Source organism: Myotis yumanensis, unplaced genomic scaffold, assembly GCF_028538775.1.
Source record: "Myotis yumanensis isolate MYYU_CA2020_CCGP unplaced genomic scaffold, mMyoYum1.0.hap1 SCAF_23, whole genome shotgun sequence".
NCBI classification, from domain to species: domain Eukaryota; kingdom Metazoa; phylum Chordata; class Mammalia; order Chiroptera; family Vespertilionidae; genus Myotis; species Myotis yumanensis.
In genome coordinates, this window is record NW_027223774.1 from 726826 (window position 1) to 745323 (window position 18498).

The 18498-nt window shown below is 49.5% G+C and overlaps 1 protein-coding gene across 3 annotated transcripts in view; it reads left to right on the forward strand.

Annotated features, from left to right (window-relative positions):
- Nucleotides 1–13046, forward strand: part of LOC138999431 (zinc finger protein 211-like) — a 36210-nt gene extending 23164 nt beyond the window's left edge. The window contains exons 1-4 of one of the 3 annotated variants that reach the window (XM_070401518.1): nucleotides 4192–4375; nucleotides 5516–5649; nucleotides 7013–7136; nucleotides 8756–13046. In XM_070401518.1, coding sequence (XP_070257619.1) covers nucleotides 7016–7136; nucleotides 8756–10239 — 1605 coding nt within the window. In that variant the 5' untranslated portion in view covers nucleotides 4192–4375; nucleotides 5516–5649; nucleotides 7013–7015 and the 3' untranslated portion in view covers nucleotides 10240–13046. Of the gene's footprint in view, nucleotides 1–4191; nucleotides 4376–5515; nucleotides 5650–7012; nucleotides 7137–8755 lie in introns of those variants that run through there. The other 2 variants (XM_070401520.1, XM_070401521.1) reach the window with 2 other exon arrangements.
- Nucleotides 13047–18498: the final 5452 nt, after the last annotated feature.

Genomic DNA, 18498 nt, shown 5'->3' on the forward strand with positions numbered 1-18498 from the left:
CTAACTGCCTAAAACTCCACTAAGTCACAACCTGAGCTCATTCAGAGAGTATCTGTGCAGCCTTTGCCTTCAAAATAACTTTTAAAAATTGGGGTGACCCTGATGAGCGAGGCTCAGTGGTTGAGCGTTGACCTATGAATCAGGAGGTCACGATGCAATTCCAGGTCAGGGCACAGACCTGGTTTGCTGGCTCCATCCCTAATAGGCGTCGTGCAGGCGGTAGCCAAAGAATGATTCTCATCCCTGGTGTTTCTCTCTCTGTCCCTCTAACTCTCTGAATCAATAAATACATTTGGAGAAAATTGGGGTGAAATATTTACAACACAGTTCACCGTTTTCACCATTTTGCAGCGTACAGTTCTGTGGCATCTGATCTGTTCTTGCTGACCTGCCCTCACCCACCACCTCCTGACTCTCAGTACCTCTCTCCAAGGCGCTGCACTCCTGGGAAATAAGGGTGAGGGACCCCGCAGGGCAGCAGGGAGCTGATGACCAGCCTCTGTGCCCTCAAGGCCAGCAGCGCCCCTCAGGCTCTCATGATGACACAGCCGTTTATGGGGAAAACAACAGTGGTTCTCTCCTGGGTGCTACGCTCACCAGCACCCCCAGAGCCAGAGCAATGAATGTCTCTAATAGACCAGGGCGCCAGGACAGCCATCCGATGCTGGCACCCTGTGGGCCAGACCGGCATAGAACTTCACTGCCTCTTCTCACAAGAGACACATAGCAATCCTGTGAGGCAGCTCCATTGCCCCCATTTTGCAGATAAAAAAACAGGTTTAAAAGAGGCCGCCTGGCCAGCAGGTGGAGGAAGCAGGACTGGAAGCCGAGCCTTTCTAACTCGGGAACCCACCACACCATCCACACAAAAGTTCTTCCATACTTTGTTCTTGGGCTGCCAGTGAAGCAGCAGGCGTGGGAACACTGACAAGTCTCGGGCACTGGCCTGCAGGGGCTCACACACTACACGCAGTGTCCGCATCAGGGGCCTCTCCAACCCCACCAGCCACCCTGGTCTCTGACAAGCATTTGGTCTGAGAGGGTCCCTGCCACTGGCAACACTCGTGTGCTCCACCAGGGGGCAGTGTGCTCCCCAGGACCCTGAACTCCCAGAGCTGGGATTCCCGTTTTGCCCACCCCTGGCCCCAGGAGAGCCGGGACACCCAACCACAGAACTACCTTCTCACCCAGATTCCCAGTTCAATGAACTGACTAGTTTGGAGCTGATGGGACCCCTGAAGAGAAGGAATAGCCACCTGCTCTCAGCAGCCTCTCCCTGACGCTGAGGGATGTGGATGACAATTGGAAAAGCAGCCCCGCCCCACCCAGCCCAAGGCCCTCCTGCCCCTGCTGAGCTCTAAGCACCCCTCCCCCGCGCTCTCAGGTGCTGAGCACAGGGCCTGCTTCCTGTTTGCTGGGGGCCCAGGCTCCCTGCTGCACTGCCTGCCATCCCAGCCCCCTTCCCCTGGCCAACCGCACACCTTGTCTGGGTGCTAGGAGGGGCCCACACATGAGAGGGAGAGGCCTGAGAAGCAGACAGCAACCCCTGCCCAGGGAGACAGACAGCAGACCGCACTCATCTGCCTGATTATGAGATGAATGGAGGGACTCAGCCCAGGCTGCTATTAGAACGGGGGTCAGTGAGCACTGGGGAAGGCTCTTGCCATGCAGACCTTCCAATCCCCCACGGACAGATGTAAGGCAGCCTCTGGGGCCAGCGTGCTGTCATCTGGAAGCTCCTGGGACTGTCCACAGAGGCGCTGAGAAATCTGACAACACTTACTTGGTGGTTCATGTCCTGACTTCCAGGCTGCCAGACCCTTCATGTTCTCCGTGGGGAGAATGGCAATGGAACTGCCCAAATGGCCCCTGAATAAAACCCTATTGACTTGGCTGAGGATGGGCTGACCCAGGAGATTCAGAGCCCAGGGCTCAGCTCCCTGGGTGAGGGAGACACCGCAGCCAGGCTGGCTCCCCGGCGCCAGGGGCTGCTGCCTACCTTCTAACAGCTGCTCCAGCTCCCAGCTCAGGTGGGTGGGCTGGTTCATCCTCTGGACCTGTGAAACCTCAAGGGCCATTTTCTCCCCCAGCAGCTCCTCCAGGTACTTCTGGGAGGTGTACAGTGTCGTAGTGCAGGAAGAGGGGAAGGGGGGTGGATGCGCCTTGGTGCACCCTCAGGGCAGGCCCGCCCCCATGCATGTGCCCTCATTCCCCGATGAAGGGTCCCCATGCATGGTCCCTTCCCAAAACACAGCTGCACAGAAGGGACTCCAGCAAAGGGTGCAGCTGGGACACCTACAGCCACTAAGAGACATGCTGACCCAGTGGTTTAGGACATAATGAAGACACCCAAGGTCTCTGAGTGGAGTCTAAGGAAAGTGACGCGCAGCACAGGGCTGTAAAGCAAGTGATAGGGTGCTGGGCAGATCTCTGGCCCCTGAGCAGGTTTACCATGTCTTCGAAAGGCCGTAGGGACTCCCAAATCACAGTTCAACTCACACCCTAAACACTACCAGAAACCCTTTTTGCAACCGTCACCCACCTACATCCCTCCATAGAGAAAAGCAACACAACAGTCAGGCCTATCTATTTTTCTATATATATATAATACAATTATATATATATATATATAAAATGTATTTACACTGAGTGGCCAGATTATTATGACCACCGTATCAGTACAATGAAGTGAATTAGTTAGGCAAATAATCCTATATAATAAAAGGCTAATATGCAAATCAACTGAATGGTGGAACGACCGGTTGCTATGACGCACACTGACCACAAGGAGGCAGACGCTCAATGCAGGAGCTGCCCCCTGGTGGTCAATGTGCTCCCACAGGGGAACTGGGCTCCCAGTTGGTGAGCACAGTGGCTATGGCTGGAGCCTCTCCTGCCACCGCAGCAGCGCTAAGGATGTCTGACTGCTGCCTTAGGCCTGCTCCCTGACATCTCCCAAGGGGTCCCAGACTGTAAGAGGGATCAGGCTGGGCCGAGGAACCCCTCCTTCCCCCAGTGAATGAACTTCCTGCACCCGGCCTCTAGTAATAATAATAAAACCTTGAGAGTATTTGCTTAGGAAGTTTTCAATATTCAGTATTTTTCGAAGTTTCAATGAAGTACTGATGGGGTGGTCATAATAATCTGGCTGGTCATAATAATCTGGCCACTCTGTATATTGATCTCAGGGTGGAAGGGAGAGGGAGAGATAGAAACATCAATGAGAGAGAATCATGGATTGGCTGCCTCCCACAGGCCACCCCTGGGGATGGAGCCCGGAACCTGGGCATCAGCACTGGCCAGGCAGGCCTGTCTGTTTGGAGGGCTTTAACTGGTGCCCACTCAAGCCGCTTTGCTTGACAAGCGACTCTTTGCCATCAGCAGGTCACTGTATTGGCAGCACCACCAACCCAGTCGCGGAAGATCAGAGAAGAACACAACATAAACCTAAAACTGCCCCCATCTGTTGTACACGTGGTGGGAGAGTGACTGACGGTCCAGCCTCGCCTGGAGGGAGGAGTGCACCTGCTGGCAGATGTGGGACTTGGCTGAGCCGGGTTCCTTAACAAGGAAGACTTGGGGCTGAGAGTCTGTACCGGGTGTGAGAGCTGAGTCTAGGCCTCTCAGTTCCACAGTCGCCCCACTGATGTGGCCCCTGGAAATAAATGGCTTTTCGGGTGAGCTTTTGTTCAACACACAGTTCCTATGTGATTACAAATGAGAATTAACCACTTAGTTGTATTATTGTCGGTCCACATTTCTAAAAAGTATCTTGTTCCCATCAACCAAATTATAGAAATGTGATCCGTTCTTTTCAGGTACCAACACATTCATTTTATTTTGTGGAGTCTCACCTACAGAGCCCAGGTCAGGAATTCTCCCCCCCCCCCCATCCCTCCCCTGGGGGGCCTGTCAGTCTGTCCCCGTGAACCCGGCCTCTGCTCCCATCTCCTCCCCCAGCGCCCCTGGCAGCACCACATCACCTTGTTCCCCAAGTTCCTGGGCTGGAAAGCCAGCCCTCTGCTGGGCGGTTGAGAAAACTACATTACCCAGAAAGCAATGCGCCCACGCAGGTCGTTTTCGTGCCAGTGCATCCGGTTAGGGCGGGACTTCCGGTGTCCTCCTCCTGGCGGACATTTTGACTTCTTCAAGCTGTTCGCCGGCTCCGGGCTTCAGCTCGTCCATCGGGAGGAGGAGGGGACGGGGAGGCGGCGCCCCGCGGGGCAGGGTGTGTCTGAGCCTGTGGCGCCGCCACCTTCGATTTCGGGGCGTCCGAGGCTCCCCGACTCCTCTCGGCCGACAGAGGTCCCTCGGCCTCACCCCATCGGACCCTCCAGCCTCGGGTCCCGCCGCCCAGGGCGCAGCGTCCAGCGCAGTGAGTCCCCGTGGGGACCCGGGGTGTGAGGGGAGGGAGGGCGCCGGGCTGCGGGGCCGCCGGGGGAGGCCGTGGGGGGCTGAGCCGGGAGGGGGCACCCAGGCCTGGTTTGTGTCTAAAGGCGACGGAGAGGACGAGCGGCGGGTCCGGGAGGGGGTTCACTTCCTGCTCCGGGCGCCGGGGCCGGGGGTGGTTGTGAGCAAAGAGGGACCTTGAGCCCCGAGGGCGGCGGGCATCACCCCCCCGGGGCGGGGCCAGGGCCCTGAGCAGCCGGAGCCCCTGGGTCCTGGGGTGGGTGCCCGGCCCTCAGCCCTTCAGTTCCCGCCGGTTCCTGCGGGCGCAGAGCCGCTGGGGGACGGGGCTGTGGGGCTCCTGTCAGGGCCTCACTCTCTGGTGGCCTCTGAGGTCGTGGGGTCCTGGGCCGTCGGCCCCTCTTCTCGGGGGACCTTGGATCTGGGGACCTTGAAGGGACACCAAGCCCAGAGTCCTAAGCCCAGGTCAAGGGTCAGATGAGTGGCAGCTGGTTTGGGCAGCGAGTGGGATTGTGTGTGACAGGTCCTTCCGCGCATGGGCTCCAGAAGGTGCAAAGGCTTGGAGTGCAGACTAAGCTGATTCAGGGACGAGCAGGGGTCCATTTTTTAAAAACAGGAACTGGAAACAGTGGGACAGGAACCAAGTGCAGAGGAGCTTTGTGACCACTTGGGTTTCTGTTCTGCTGGCGATGGGGTCACTGGGGTCATGGGAGCAGCAGAGCAGGTGACCTGTCCCAGGTCTCATTAGACTCCCTGTGGCTGCAGCCTGATGCACAGGATGGGTGTGAGGACGGTGGTAGGAGGCCCAGGGCGGAAGCTGCTGTGATAGTGCTGGTGAGAGTGAGGGGACCTGGAGCACAGTGGTGGCTGTGGGTGTGGATGAAGCAGTTGCATATGGATCAGGGTTATAGCTGTGGCCACCTAGATTTTCTAATTTTGAGGATTAGAGAGAGGGGTGAGAATCAGAGATGATTTAAATGTTTGGGTTTAGCACCTGAAGATATGAAAGCACCATCACTGAGATGGGGAAATTCATAGTGGGAAAAGTTATGTTCATGAGGAATATAAAATATTTTATTTTTTCTTCTTGGGGTATGATATATTTCAGAGACCAGTTCATGACCATCTGGAACTCTGAGGAGTAATTCACGATGACGACTACTTAAAAAAATAACCATCTGGACCAGGGAGGAGTGGAAGGTCACCTATTATTATTGGAGGTGGAAGAGTAATTCAAAAAAGGTTAGACTGTGTCTGGTGCATATTTATTTCTTAAACAATCACCTGGATTTCTTGTGACCTCTTGTGTGGCCTGGTTTGTTGCATCTAGTTTGGTTGATTTGCTTATGGACAAGAGGGGACATCTGTGAGACTCAGTGGGCATGGGGTAGAGGGCCACAGGCTGTGAGTGGAGAAGGGACATCAAGTGCAGCACCAGTCGAGGTGGGCTCTGGGTAACTGAGATCTGATGTGGTTCTCAATAGGCGAGGTTGAAGGAAAAAGCACGTTGGGAAGGAGGCCTTCATAGCAGAACTGAAGGCTGGGTGTTGGGTGTGGGCAATGAGGGTCACGTTAGTACTTCATATTGTTGGAACTTGCCTTTCAGTCTCTGGAACACACATGCTGAGTAATGACTAAGACCAGGGAGATGTCTATGGGAGCTGGGGCTACGGGAGTGCAGGTGTGAGAGAGGTGTGGGAGGAGTGATGTGCTCTTGGAGAGGGAGTGTGAATTCATGGCCATAGATTCCTGATATTGACATAGAAGTAATGAAGGTTGAGTCCATTTCTGGTGATAACTGGATGATACAACGTGGTTAATTTTAGGGTAACTCCCGAAAAGATGGATGTTGTGCCGCTACATGCCAGTTCCAGAATTTAGGTGTCATATAGGTGCACACCTGCCTGTGGTTGTTGGGCGGATACAGTGATCAATAGGAATGGGATAACAGACATCAGTGTCACCTCGGCTTGAAAATATCTACTGACTTGGGGAATGGAGAAGGGTAAGAGATAAATACATACAGAGGTGGTGTGTTATAATGTTGAAATGAGGGTGATTAGAAAATATTCCCCCCTCTTCATGGCATATATGTGTGTCTTGGAAGTAGTGACTCTGGGAATGAAGCTATAGGAGAGAAGTGGGATAGGAAGAATTATGTGGAACAGGTAGCGCGAAGTGTTGACCTCAGCACCCTAGGACTGGAATCGATAGGGTGACGAGTGATGCCATGTTCTTCCGGGTCTTGGAAGGAGAACCTGTTGGACAACAAGGATATTGCCCCACAGGACCGGTGTCAAATCACTCACCTCTCTCTTTATGGCCAACATTTATCTGTCCCCTGTGTTGGTGACACCCATTGTGTTGACCCTAAATGTGAGGCCCTGAGATCAGGTCTAATCAATCTGCGCATCTGCTCTGTGCTGTGGGAAGACACAGTATCAGCAGGAATATAAGGAGAGAGTGATTCTGATGGATGCAAGGCCTGCTATTTTCTGTGATGTGGGATTAGAGGGGACCGATGCATATGGAGAGTGGGAAATGTGATGAAATTAAAGTCTAGGAGAGAAGCTGATCATGGACTCAACTGTCCCCATCACAACAGGATATGGACTTTGAGGACGTGGCCATTGCCTTTTCTCAAGAAGAGTGGGGGCTCCTTGATGAGCCTCAGAGACTTCTGTACTGCGATGTGATGCTGGAAGTGTTTGCACTGGTCTCATCTGCAGGTAAGAGCTTCACATTGTCCTAGTATCATGAGGTGGAGTCTTCTACTCCTTTATTCTCCAAATGTAGGTTTCTCTCTCCCACAGCCAGACCATAGGCTCTTCCTTTTTATCCCATTATCCTGTCAAATGCGCTGTGGCTGAGAGTGCTGGGTGTGTGGAGAGCCCAGAGCAAAGGACTCCATGAATGGCCCTCACACCCACAGCCTCAGATAGGACAGGCGGTGTCTGGGGGTCAGGATTGTTGCAAATAGGTTAATGGGCCCAGCTTGCACTTTCTCTTTCTGGGAGGGTGTCTGTGTCCACATCCATGGCTTTCATTCAGCACCATTCCTTCCGCTAAAGGCTCTTTGTGACTGACTGTGCCAGGTTATGGTCTTCACTTGCAGGAACCATGGCTGGTTCTTGAAAGACCTCCTTCCATTGTTTGTCGTATTCTGTTCTCTGAATACCATTGCAGGCTGTCTTGCTCTGGGCCAGTGCTGCCTACTCACCTCTGTTGTCTTTCTATAAAACTCGGAATATTTGTGTTTTATGTGCTTGTACAGTAGACGTTTCAAGGAGAACCCTGTGTTGTTGTGTTTTTTTACAGGGTTAACATGCAGGATGATCTAAAGGGTTGCCTTCCCCACTTTATATATGTGTGTGTGTGTGTGTGTGTGTGTGTGTGTGTGTATAGATAGATAGATAGATATAGATATAGATATAGATATAGATATATAATTGATCTTTTTTTTACAGAGAGGAAGGGAGAGGGATAGAGACTTAGAAACATCAATGAGAGAGAAACAACGATCAGCTCCCTATTGCACACCCCTACTGGGCATGTGACTGCAACCAGGGTATATACCCTTGACTGGAATCAACCTGTTACCCTACGTTCTGCAGGCTGATGATCTATTCACTGAGCCAAACTGGTCAGGGCTGCCTGACCCTCTTGATTGGAACTGGGGGGAGGTATGACATAAGAGTGGTGTTTAGATTATACCAGGAACCTGCTCATTTCCAACAGAGTTTAGGATGATGTGCCACTGCCAGCAGCTCGTGTTTATACCTTTTCATTCCCCTGCTTGACACTTCCCTGACTTATCTTTTAATCTGTGAATTCCTGGTTTCTGGCTTCCTTCACCTTTTTCACTTTTTCCAGCACCTGTTCCTCTGAACTGCTCTATTTGAGGTATTCTCCCATATTGACCTGCACATGTGTTATGAGGTGCACAGATGTGCTCACTAGACCCAGACACAAGCTTTTCATTAATTGAATTTTACTTGGAATAAGATGTAGCCAGCCTTCTGCACAGCTTGCCCATGTTACCAGCAGACAAGTCCCGCTGAACACTGTTAGCAGATGCCTGAGCGGACGATCCAGCTTCTGTTCTATGTGGTGCTTACCATGTTCATTTCATATTTTGTTTGAGATCTTCCTAGTATGATTATCTTCAGTGGCCCAGATCTTCCCTTGTTGTTCTCATTCAGCAGCATCTTATCAATAATTCCTTCAGATATTTTACTGTCAGACAATTGCATGTAACCATCGAGTTAATATGCGACACACTTTTGTAATGAGACTTATCCTGTCACCACAGTCCACATTCATTTCATCACCATTTCTCTCTTTGCAGGTTGTTGGCATAAAATGGGTGATGCGGAGGCCTGTTCTGAGCAGAGTGTATCTGTACAAGGGGAGTCAAAGGCTAGTGCTTCTAAGGCAGCTCCAGCAACCCAGAGAACCCTGCACTGTGGGAGGTGTTTCTCTGTGTTCAAAGATATTCTGCACCTGACTGAGTCACAAGCAGCAGACCTTGAGCAGAAAGCCTTCTTCAGTGACGCATGTGTGAGAGACTTCTGTTTCAGTGCAAACCCTCACCTGAAACAGAGGGAAGCAGGTGGAGAGAAGCCCTGGAAAGAAGCTGTGGACAGGGCCTCGTTTGTGACCAGGTGCAGCTTCTACTTATCAGGGCTGCCTTCAACCAATAAGGAGGTTGGGGAAGACTTCCCAGCCATCTCAGAGCTTCTGCACCAGGCCCCTCTCAACACTGAGGAGCCACACAGTCGTAGTGAGACTTCACAGGAATTTCTCAAAAGAAAAAGGCATCACCAGTGGGATGATTGTGAAAAAGCTGCCAGCCACAACCAGAACCTTGCTCAACATCAGGGCATCTGCTCTGGGGAAGAGAAATATGAGTGTAATACATGTGGGAAACTTTTTACATGTATCTTTAACTTCAATAGACATAGGAGAGTTCACGCTGAAGAAAAGTCCTATGAGTGCACTGACTGTGGGAAGCTTTTCAATCACAGCTCTTCCCTCACTAAACACCGCAGAGTTCACACTGGAGAAAAACCATATGAGTGCAGTGAATGTGGGAAGCTGTACAATGACAGGTCTTCCCTCAAAAAACACCGCAGACTTCACACTGGAGAAAAACCATACGAGTGCAGTGAATGTGGGAAGTCCTTCAATGAAAGGTCTCACCTCACTAAACACCACAGAGTTCACACTGGAGAGAAGCCTTACAAATGTAGTGAATGTGGAAAATCATTTAGGTGCAGTTATGACCTCTCAGCCCACAAGAGAATTCACACTGGAGAAAAGCCTTACAAATGTAGTGAATGTGGAAAATCATTTAGCCGCAGTTATGTCCTCTTGATCCACCAGAGAGTTCACACTAGGGAAAAGCCATATCAATGTAGTGATTGTGGGAAGTCCTTCAGTCAATACTCTAACCTCTTTAACCACCACAAAATTCACACTGGAGAAAAACCTCATAAGTGTAGTGATTGTGGGAAGTCCTTCCGTCACAGGTATTCCCTCAGTAAACACAACAAAGTTCACACTGGACAAAAACCATATAAGTGTAGTGAATGTGGTAAATGTTTTAAGGAAAATACTCATCTCCTTATCCATAAGAGAGTTCACACTGGAGAAAAGCCCCATCAATGTAGTGATTGTGGGAAGTGCTTCAGGCAAAGATCTAACCTCATTCAGCACCTCAGAGTACACACTGCTGAAAAACCTCATGAGTGCAGTGAATGTGGGGAATCTTTTCGCTTCAAATATGTCCTCGCTCAACACTTGAAAGTACACGCTGGAGAAAAGCTTTAAAAGTGCAGGGAATGTTTTACTTTCTCACTCAGAATAACACCAGAGGAGAAGCTTTTACCCCCATTTACCTGAATGCAAACCCCTTTATCAGATCATACTCTCTGCTAGATGCCTCCTAAGTTTCAGGTATAAGTGACGCTTTCAGAAACCACATCCGACTTGCTAACCTACTCAGGCCTACAACCTGATTGATGTCACTGCAAGTGTTCGTGTGGAAGCTATTTCACCTCTCCCACCTGGCTCACCTGAAGAGTGCATCCGTCACAACCCCTGCATACTCTGGGGCTGTGCTTGAGAAAATCATGAATATTCTGAGACCCTGGGTGGATCGTCATTCCTTTTATTTCTGACCAGAGAATTGACCTGACCCAGGTTTTGTCCAGAGCACCCTCCTCAGCTAAGTGCTACCTCTTACAGGGACATTGTGGGTGTCACATTGTGCTGTGAGGAAGTGTTTCAGGTTCCAATGCATCAATCTGCAAACTTCTTGCTGTCCTCTGCTCTGGTTTATCATCTTTATCCAAAGGTGTTTTTTCTTTAATTTTGTTGGTTCTGTTCTCTCCCTGGGATGATTGAAAGTAAAGTTGTGATGTGTCAGCATGGACAGGTGAACATATACAGTGGGTCCCAAACTTTCCGTGCTTGGAAGGCACCCTTTGACAGCAGAAAATCATGCTTTGTCTAATATTGGCTGAGTTTTTATTGGTGACCAAGGCCTTGAGAGAGACTGCATGACTTTGTGGTTCTAATCTGCTTCTGGTGCCTCTTATAGAGGTCAGTAGTCACCCTGAACAGTTGGCCTTTATTGTGCTTCTGTGAACGATATGAAGTATATTCTCTGTTCACAGTATGTATTACGGAAGTGTCAGCAGTGTTTAGGGGAACTGCTCTCCACGTGCTCCAAAGAGGCCATGTGTCACAATGTATGAGATTTCATAGGCTGGTGTCATTTGTTGTAAGACTCTGAGGTGGTATTAGTATTGGGAAATAAACGCTGTTTTCATAGTCATAGCAGACACCGCAGTTAAACTAGATGAAAAGTGCCTCTTCTGGACATAAGTCCACATTATTCCAGGGCCTGTGTCCTGTTTGATCTTTGATTACTTTCTGAGGACCTCCATCACTATTTCCTGTAGCGGAAGTCACTGGCAGCAAAATAATCTGTTTTTTTTTTTATTCCCCTGGTCCCTCTAGGGCAGGGGTGGGCAAACTTTTTGACTCGAGGGCCACAATGGGTTTTTAAACTGGACTGGAGGGCCGGAAAAAAGCATGGATGTCCAACTGCCGGGTTAGGTCCGATCACGCAGGAATAGTCGGACATCTCTCTCGCAATCCCCGGCTGCTGGCTCCTAACCGTTCACCTGCCTGCCTGCCTGATCCTTCTAACTGCTCTCCCCTGCCAGCCTGATCGCCACTGACCGACCAACTCTGCCTATGCCTCTGCCCTGCCACCGTGGCTTTGTCTAGAACAGTGATGGCGAACCTTTTGAGCTCAGCGTGTCAGCATTTTGAAAAACCCTAACTTAGCCCTGGTGCCGTGTCACATATAGAAATTTTTTTATATTTGCAACCATAGTAAAACAAAGATTTATATTTGTGATATTTATTTTATATATTTAAATGCCATTTAACAAAGAAAAATAAACCAAAAAAATGAGTTTGCGCCGAAACCGGTTTGGCTCAGTGGATAGAGCGTCAGCCTGCGGACTGAAAGGTCCCAGGTTCGATTCCGGTCAAGGGCATGTACCTGGGTTGCGGGCACATCCCCAGTAGGAGATGTGCAGAAGGCAGCTGATCGATGTTTCTCTCTCATCGATGTTTCTAACTCTCTCTCTCCCTTCCTCTCTGTAAAAAATTAATAAAATATATTAAAAAAAAAATGAGTTTGCATGTTACCTCTGACACTCGTGTCATAGGTTCCCCATCACTGGTCTGGAAGAACGTCCGGAAGATGTTTGGTCTAATTAGCATATTACCCTTTTATTAGTACAGATTGTATCATTTTCCATACTGGCAACTCTAAACCTACTTTTGCCACATCCTATATTTTTCTACTGCCCTGTTATACTCTCTCTTCTGCCTTTCTTGGCCCTCCAAGTAGTCATGGATTTTCCTTTCTTCACAGTAGCATAGTTTATACTGTTCAAAATTTTATTGGCACTATTTGATGTGTACTCTTTAACAAATACTGGTTTCCTCCGTGCTATGCAATCTATTTGAGATTCAACACAAATGCTTATGTAAGGAGTTGATTTTTTTTTTTCTCAGTAGTACTGGGTTCTGTGAATAACCACCTTATGTGTTGATCTGTCTATGTTTTTTGTTATTTCCAGCTCTGGGGTATTATAAATAAATCTTCTGGGAATATTTGTGTTCAGTTCTCTATGTAGACATATGTTTTACTTATCAAACTTTGTATATATGAATGTTTTACATTTAAGATATGTGGAACTGTGACCCGAAATGGTCATTCCCTTTGCCTCCCCACTGATCCACAGTATATAAAAATTCCAGTTTTTCTGCTAACATGCAACGACATACAATGGTTAACCTTTTCAAATAGTAACCCCGGAAATGCATATAATGTTAACTCGCTTTCATCTTAATTCCATCTACCTAAAAATTTTTTATAGTGAATATTTTTTCATACATTTATTTGCACTGTCTCCATCTACTATGTTACAATGTCAGCTCGGGATCTTTTTCAAATTGTTTAAATAAATGTATTATTTTAACTGAAGGTGGACTGTGCAGCATCTTAGACATACGCTTAAATTTCCCTCATTCCTCAGTGACACGAGCGACTTCTTTGCCATATGAAACGATAGGTTTGGAATACTGAAAGCAAAATTGTTTTTCTCAATTATTATGCTATGTACAAATTCAGCCAACTTATATCATATACTTGTATGTTTAATTTGCATTTATATACACACACACACACACACACACTAACACACACACATATACTAGAGACCTGGTGCACAAAAATTTGTGCACTCAGGAGTGTCCCTCAGCCTGGCCTGTGCCCTCTCGCAGTCTGGGAACCCTCAAGGGATGACCACCTGGTAGCTTAGGCCCGTTTCCCTGGGGATTGGGACTAAGCTGGCAGACAGACATCCCTCTGGAAGCTTAGGAGCCCTCAGGGGATGTCCACTTGCCAGTGGGGAGCAGGCCTAAGCTGCAGTTGAACATCCTTAGCGCTGCTGAGGAGGCAGGAGAGGCTCCCATCACTACTGCTGTACTGGCAGCCAGCCGTCAGCCTGGCTTGTGGCTGAGCTGGGAGGGCACTGACCACCAGGGGGCATCTCCTGCATTGAGCGTCTGCCCCCTGGTGGTCAGTGTGTGTCATAGTGCAGGCATTCCCAGTCGTTCTGCTGTTAGAGTCAATTTGCATATTACCCTTTTATTATATAGGATAGAGGCCTGATTTGCCCTGAAGGATGTCCTGGATCAGGGCCAGGGTCCTGCTGGGGTGCCTGGCCAGCCTAGGTGAGGGACTGAGGGCCGTTTTCAGACTGGCCACACCCTCTTCAGGGAGGGGGGGGTCCTGCTGAGGTGCCTGGCCAGCCTGGGTGAGTGGCTGATGGCTGATTGCGGGCTGGTCGCAATCCCTGCAGGGTGGGGCTTTCCCCCTGAGGTACCTGGCAAGCCTGGGTGAGGGGCTCTGGCTGTTTGCAGGCTGGCCAAGCCCCCCAGTGGGGACCCTCACCCCATGAGGTTGTGGCCATCCTGGGTGAAGGGCTGGTGGGTGTTTGCAGGCTGGCCATGGCCCCCAGCCACCGAAGCTCCCAGTGGAGGCTGGCTGGAAGCAGGTATCTGGGATTTATTTGTCTTCCATAATTGAAACTTTGTTGCCATGAGCAGAGGCCACAGCCAGCTCAGGGCAAGCGGGAAGCTTGGCTTCCTCCATCACCCGGTCAACCAAGCCTCCTGCTCGCTCCAGCTCCCTGGCTGCTGGCCACCATCTTGGTTGGGTTAATTTGCTCTGATTGGCTGGTGGGCATGGCTTGGGCATAGCAAAGGATGCTCACTTAGCATCTTTGTCTTTTATTAGTGTAGACAGACACACACACACACACACACACACACACACACACACACACACACACTGAGTGGCCAGATTATTAAGACCAGCCAGATTATTATGACCACTCCATCAGTACAAAGAAGTGAACTAGTTATGCAAAGAATAATAATAAAACCTTGAGAGTATTTGCTGAGGAAGTTTTCAATTTTCAGTATTTTTGGAAGTGTCAATGAAGTACTGATGGGGTGGTCATAATAATCTGGCCAGTCAGTGTATATATATTTAAACATATGCTTTTGGTGTTTCCATGTATTCCTGTATCGCTGAAACCAAGTTCCTCCTGCCCTTATCAATGCTTCAATCATGGCATTTAAAATAACCAAAGAAAAATACAGTCTGCCTTTGAAGTGGCTTATGAAATACATCCATGTAAAACAGACTTATGGCCCTAACCAGTTTGGCTCAGTGGATAGAGCATTGGCCTGCGGACTAAAGGGTCCCAGGTTCAATTCCAGTCAAGGGCATGTACCTTGGTTGTGGCCACATCCCCAGTAAGGGGTGTACAGGAGGCAGCTGATCGATGTTTCTAACTTTATTCCTCTCCCTTCCTCTCTGTAAAAAATCAATAAAGTGTATTTTTTTTAAAAGACTGTGAAACCCTATGAATCCCATTCTAGCCTCCCACCAGTATGTCATCATGATGGTTTTTGCAGCTATTCTCAGGTACATTGTTGGGTTATTTTACCTAAACAGGCACATATGTCCAGCTGTCAACAAATAGCTCAGTGGGTCAGAGAATCATCTCAATAATGTGAAGGTTGCAAGTTCCATCCCTGGTCAGGACAATTCCAAGCATCAGCCAAAGAAGGTATAAAAGTAATGGAACAAAAAATGGTTGTTTCTCTCTATATCCCTATTTTTATCTCTCTCAAAATCAATATACATTGAGTGGTCAGACTATTATGACCACCCCATCAGTACTTCATTGACACTTCCAAAAAGACTGAATATTGAAAACTTCCTAAGCAAATACCCTCAAGGTTTTATTATTGTTATTTGCATAACTAATTCACTTCATTGTACTGATGGGGTGGTCATAATAATCTGGCTGGTCTTAATAACCTGGCCACTCAGGGTATATGCTTTAACTGCCCAGTCAGTCCACACACTTGTGAACACCAGAACCACCCAGGGCCCCGTGGAGACCAGCAGCCAGGGTTCTCATGGGGGCAGAGCAGGCAATGATGCAGAGAGCAGGATGGGTGATGCCAGGGCTGTCAGTGTAGCAGGTGGGGGGCCCGGGCTGAGCTTCACCAGCACCCACAGGGGATGATGACATCAGTGTGCTCCCTGGACTAAAACCAAAGCAGCTCTGGGCTGGGATGTGCCCCTTGTGGTCTCTGCACCTTCCAGCCAGGGGTTGAGCCTGGGCTATTGCACCTTCAGGGGTTTGAGGAGCTCAGATTCCTCTCAGGAGTCAGGGCTGGGAGCAGCGGGCAGCTAGTTGTGGGCAGGAAAACTCAGGGCAGTTACCACGGGGAGTTGGTTCTCGGGCACGTGTGTGGCTCTGAGGCCCTCTCTAGTCCCAGTCCAGGCTGTGGCTGCTCTGTTTTTTGGGGCCATGGTTAGTGGGAGATGGAGCAAGCTCTGCTACAGGAGTTCCTGGGGCAGCATGACCTGGGAGTGAGCATGCGCTCCAAGAAAACTTGTGACCCAGACAGGTGCAAGCTAGTCCAAGGTAATGATCTCCAGCCATTGATCTGCCCAGTAGGGAGAGGAGCTGTCTCTGAAGAGGCTGATTCCCTGTCTTCCCAGCTGGTGGCGATGCTGGCTGCTGAGCCACGTGGTCCTCCGCTGGGTTGGAAGTGTCTTGAGTAGAAACTAAAGGAGCTGGTAGATGCCTATCAATCTAGGGAGAGAAAATGGCCCTGAACTTTCCTTAATGGGTGAACATGCACCCTGGCCTGGCCAGTGTGCCTCAGTAGTAAGTGTTTCACCACCTCACACCTGTCAGAATGGCCGTCATCAAAAAATCAACAAACGACAAGTGCTGGCGAGGATGCGGAGAAAAAGGAACCTTCCTGCACTGCTGGTGGGAATGCAGACTGGTGCGGCCACTGGGAAAAACAGGATGGCGTTGCCTCCAAAAACTAAAAATGGAACTCCCATTTGACCCTGTGATCCCACTTCTAGGAATGTATCCCAAGAAACTAGAAACACCAATTAGAAAGGATATATGCACCCCTATGTTCATAGCAACACAATTCACCATAGCTAAGATCTGGAAACAGCCTAAGTGCCCATCAGCAGATGAGTGGATTAGAAAACAGTGGTACATCTACACAATGGAATACTATGCTGTGGTAAAAAAAAAAAAAAAAAAAAAAAAGAAGGTGTTCTTACTGTTTGCAACAGCATGGATGGAACTGGAGAGCATTATGCTAAGTGAAACAAGCCAGTCGGAGAAAGATAAATATCACATGATCTCACTCATTTATGGAATATAACGAACAACATAAACTGATGAAGAAAAACAGATCCAGAGCCAGAGAAGCATTGATCAGACCATCAAACCTCAGAGGGAAGTTAGGGGAGGCTGGGGGTAAGGGGACGAGACCAACCGAAGGACTTATATGCAAGCATATAGGCCTAACCAATGGACACAGACAACAGGGGGTGGGGGGTAATGGGGGGATAAGGACAAATATGTAATAACTTAATCAATAAAAAAATTTTTAAAAAGTAGTAAGAGTTTCACCCCCCCACATCTGAAGGGTGGCAAATTAGATTGCCAGTCAACAGCATGTATCTGGGTTGCCAGTTCAATCCTCAGGCCCTATTGGGGCACCTGCAGAAGGTATCCAGTCAATGTGTCTCTCTCACATTGATGTTTCTGTTTACCTTCTCTCTCTCTCTCTCTTTCTTCCCCCCTCCCCCCCCCCACAGGCCCACCCTTCCACTCTGACTAAATATCAATGGAAAAATATCCACACATGAGGACTATAAAACAAAGTACCATCCACTATACTACACAGCCCACCTTTCCTCACTCTCCTGCCTTTGCCCAGGATGTTCCCCCTGCAGCTGGGCACACTCTGTCCTGCCCAGGAGCTGGCAGAGAGGAGCCCAAGGCAGGCCCCTGGGAGGGATTGGGGTTCTGCATCTACCTGAGAGGAGCTTCCAAGGCTCTGCTGTCTCCATCCAGAGTCTCTCCAACCTGCTTTCCCATCCCCAGGTCCCTGGCCCACTGCATCTGAATCTACTTTGTCTGGGAGATGCCCCCTCATGCTTTGGGCCCCAAATCAGTTCACCTTTGGGAAGTCCTGCCTCCAGCCCCCACACACTCCTGAGCCCCCACTGCCATGGTTTGGGTCTCTTTTTGCCTTTTGGGGGTCATTTCCCGCTATGATTTAACTAAAGCTACAGCTACCCCCAGGCCAGTCCTGGAGGTACCATGGAACCAGCAACATAGGTAAGTGCCACCTGGCCAGGGGAGCGGAGCCCCTTAGTTCTTAATGTTTCCTTCAACACGTTGTATTAGCAGGACCCAGAATTTTCAGGAGTGTATGTTTTGCATGTATGTGAATTGGTTGTGTGTGTGAGTTTGCTGCCTCTTCAGATGTTGCCGATTGTGTGTGTGTGTGTGTGTGTGTGTGTGTTCTATGTCCCTGTCTGTCTGTCTGTTCTGGCGTGTGCATGAGAGTATCTATTGTGTGTGTGTGTGTGTGTGTGTGTGTTCCCCTCAAGGTGTTGCCCATGTCTACAGTATGCGTCTCTGTAAGCCTGGCCATAAGCTCTGCACCTGAGGGCCCACCATCGGCTGTGAGGGTTCTGTGCCTGTGTGATTCTGTGCTTGTGGTGTCTGTATGTTTCCCTGTGAATGTGTGTGTCTGTGCACCCCAGCTACAAGCAAATGCATAGGCAATTACTGAGGGCTGATGGAGAGGAAAATATGTTCTTTACAGCCCCTGGCTGACCGCTTTCTGCCCCTGCTCTTCCAGCTTCTGCTGTCCCCTGGGGGTCCATCTCAGGCCCCAGATATGGGTGAAGTGAAGGGTCAGTTCCCCAGGCTGTGAGAAGGTGGGGACTTGGGGACGACTCTGAGGACAGACCGGAGCTAGAGAGTGTGGAGGGAGGCATGTTTGGGTAGGACTCTGGTCCTTCAGGGTGGAGCTGTAGGATCCTGCATCCTGGGCAAGGAATGAGTGGAGGAGCGCATATGGGGGAAA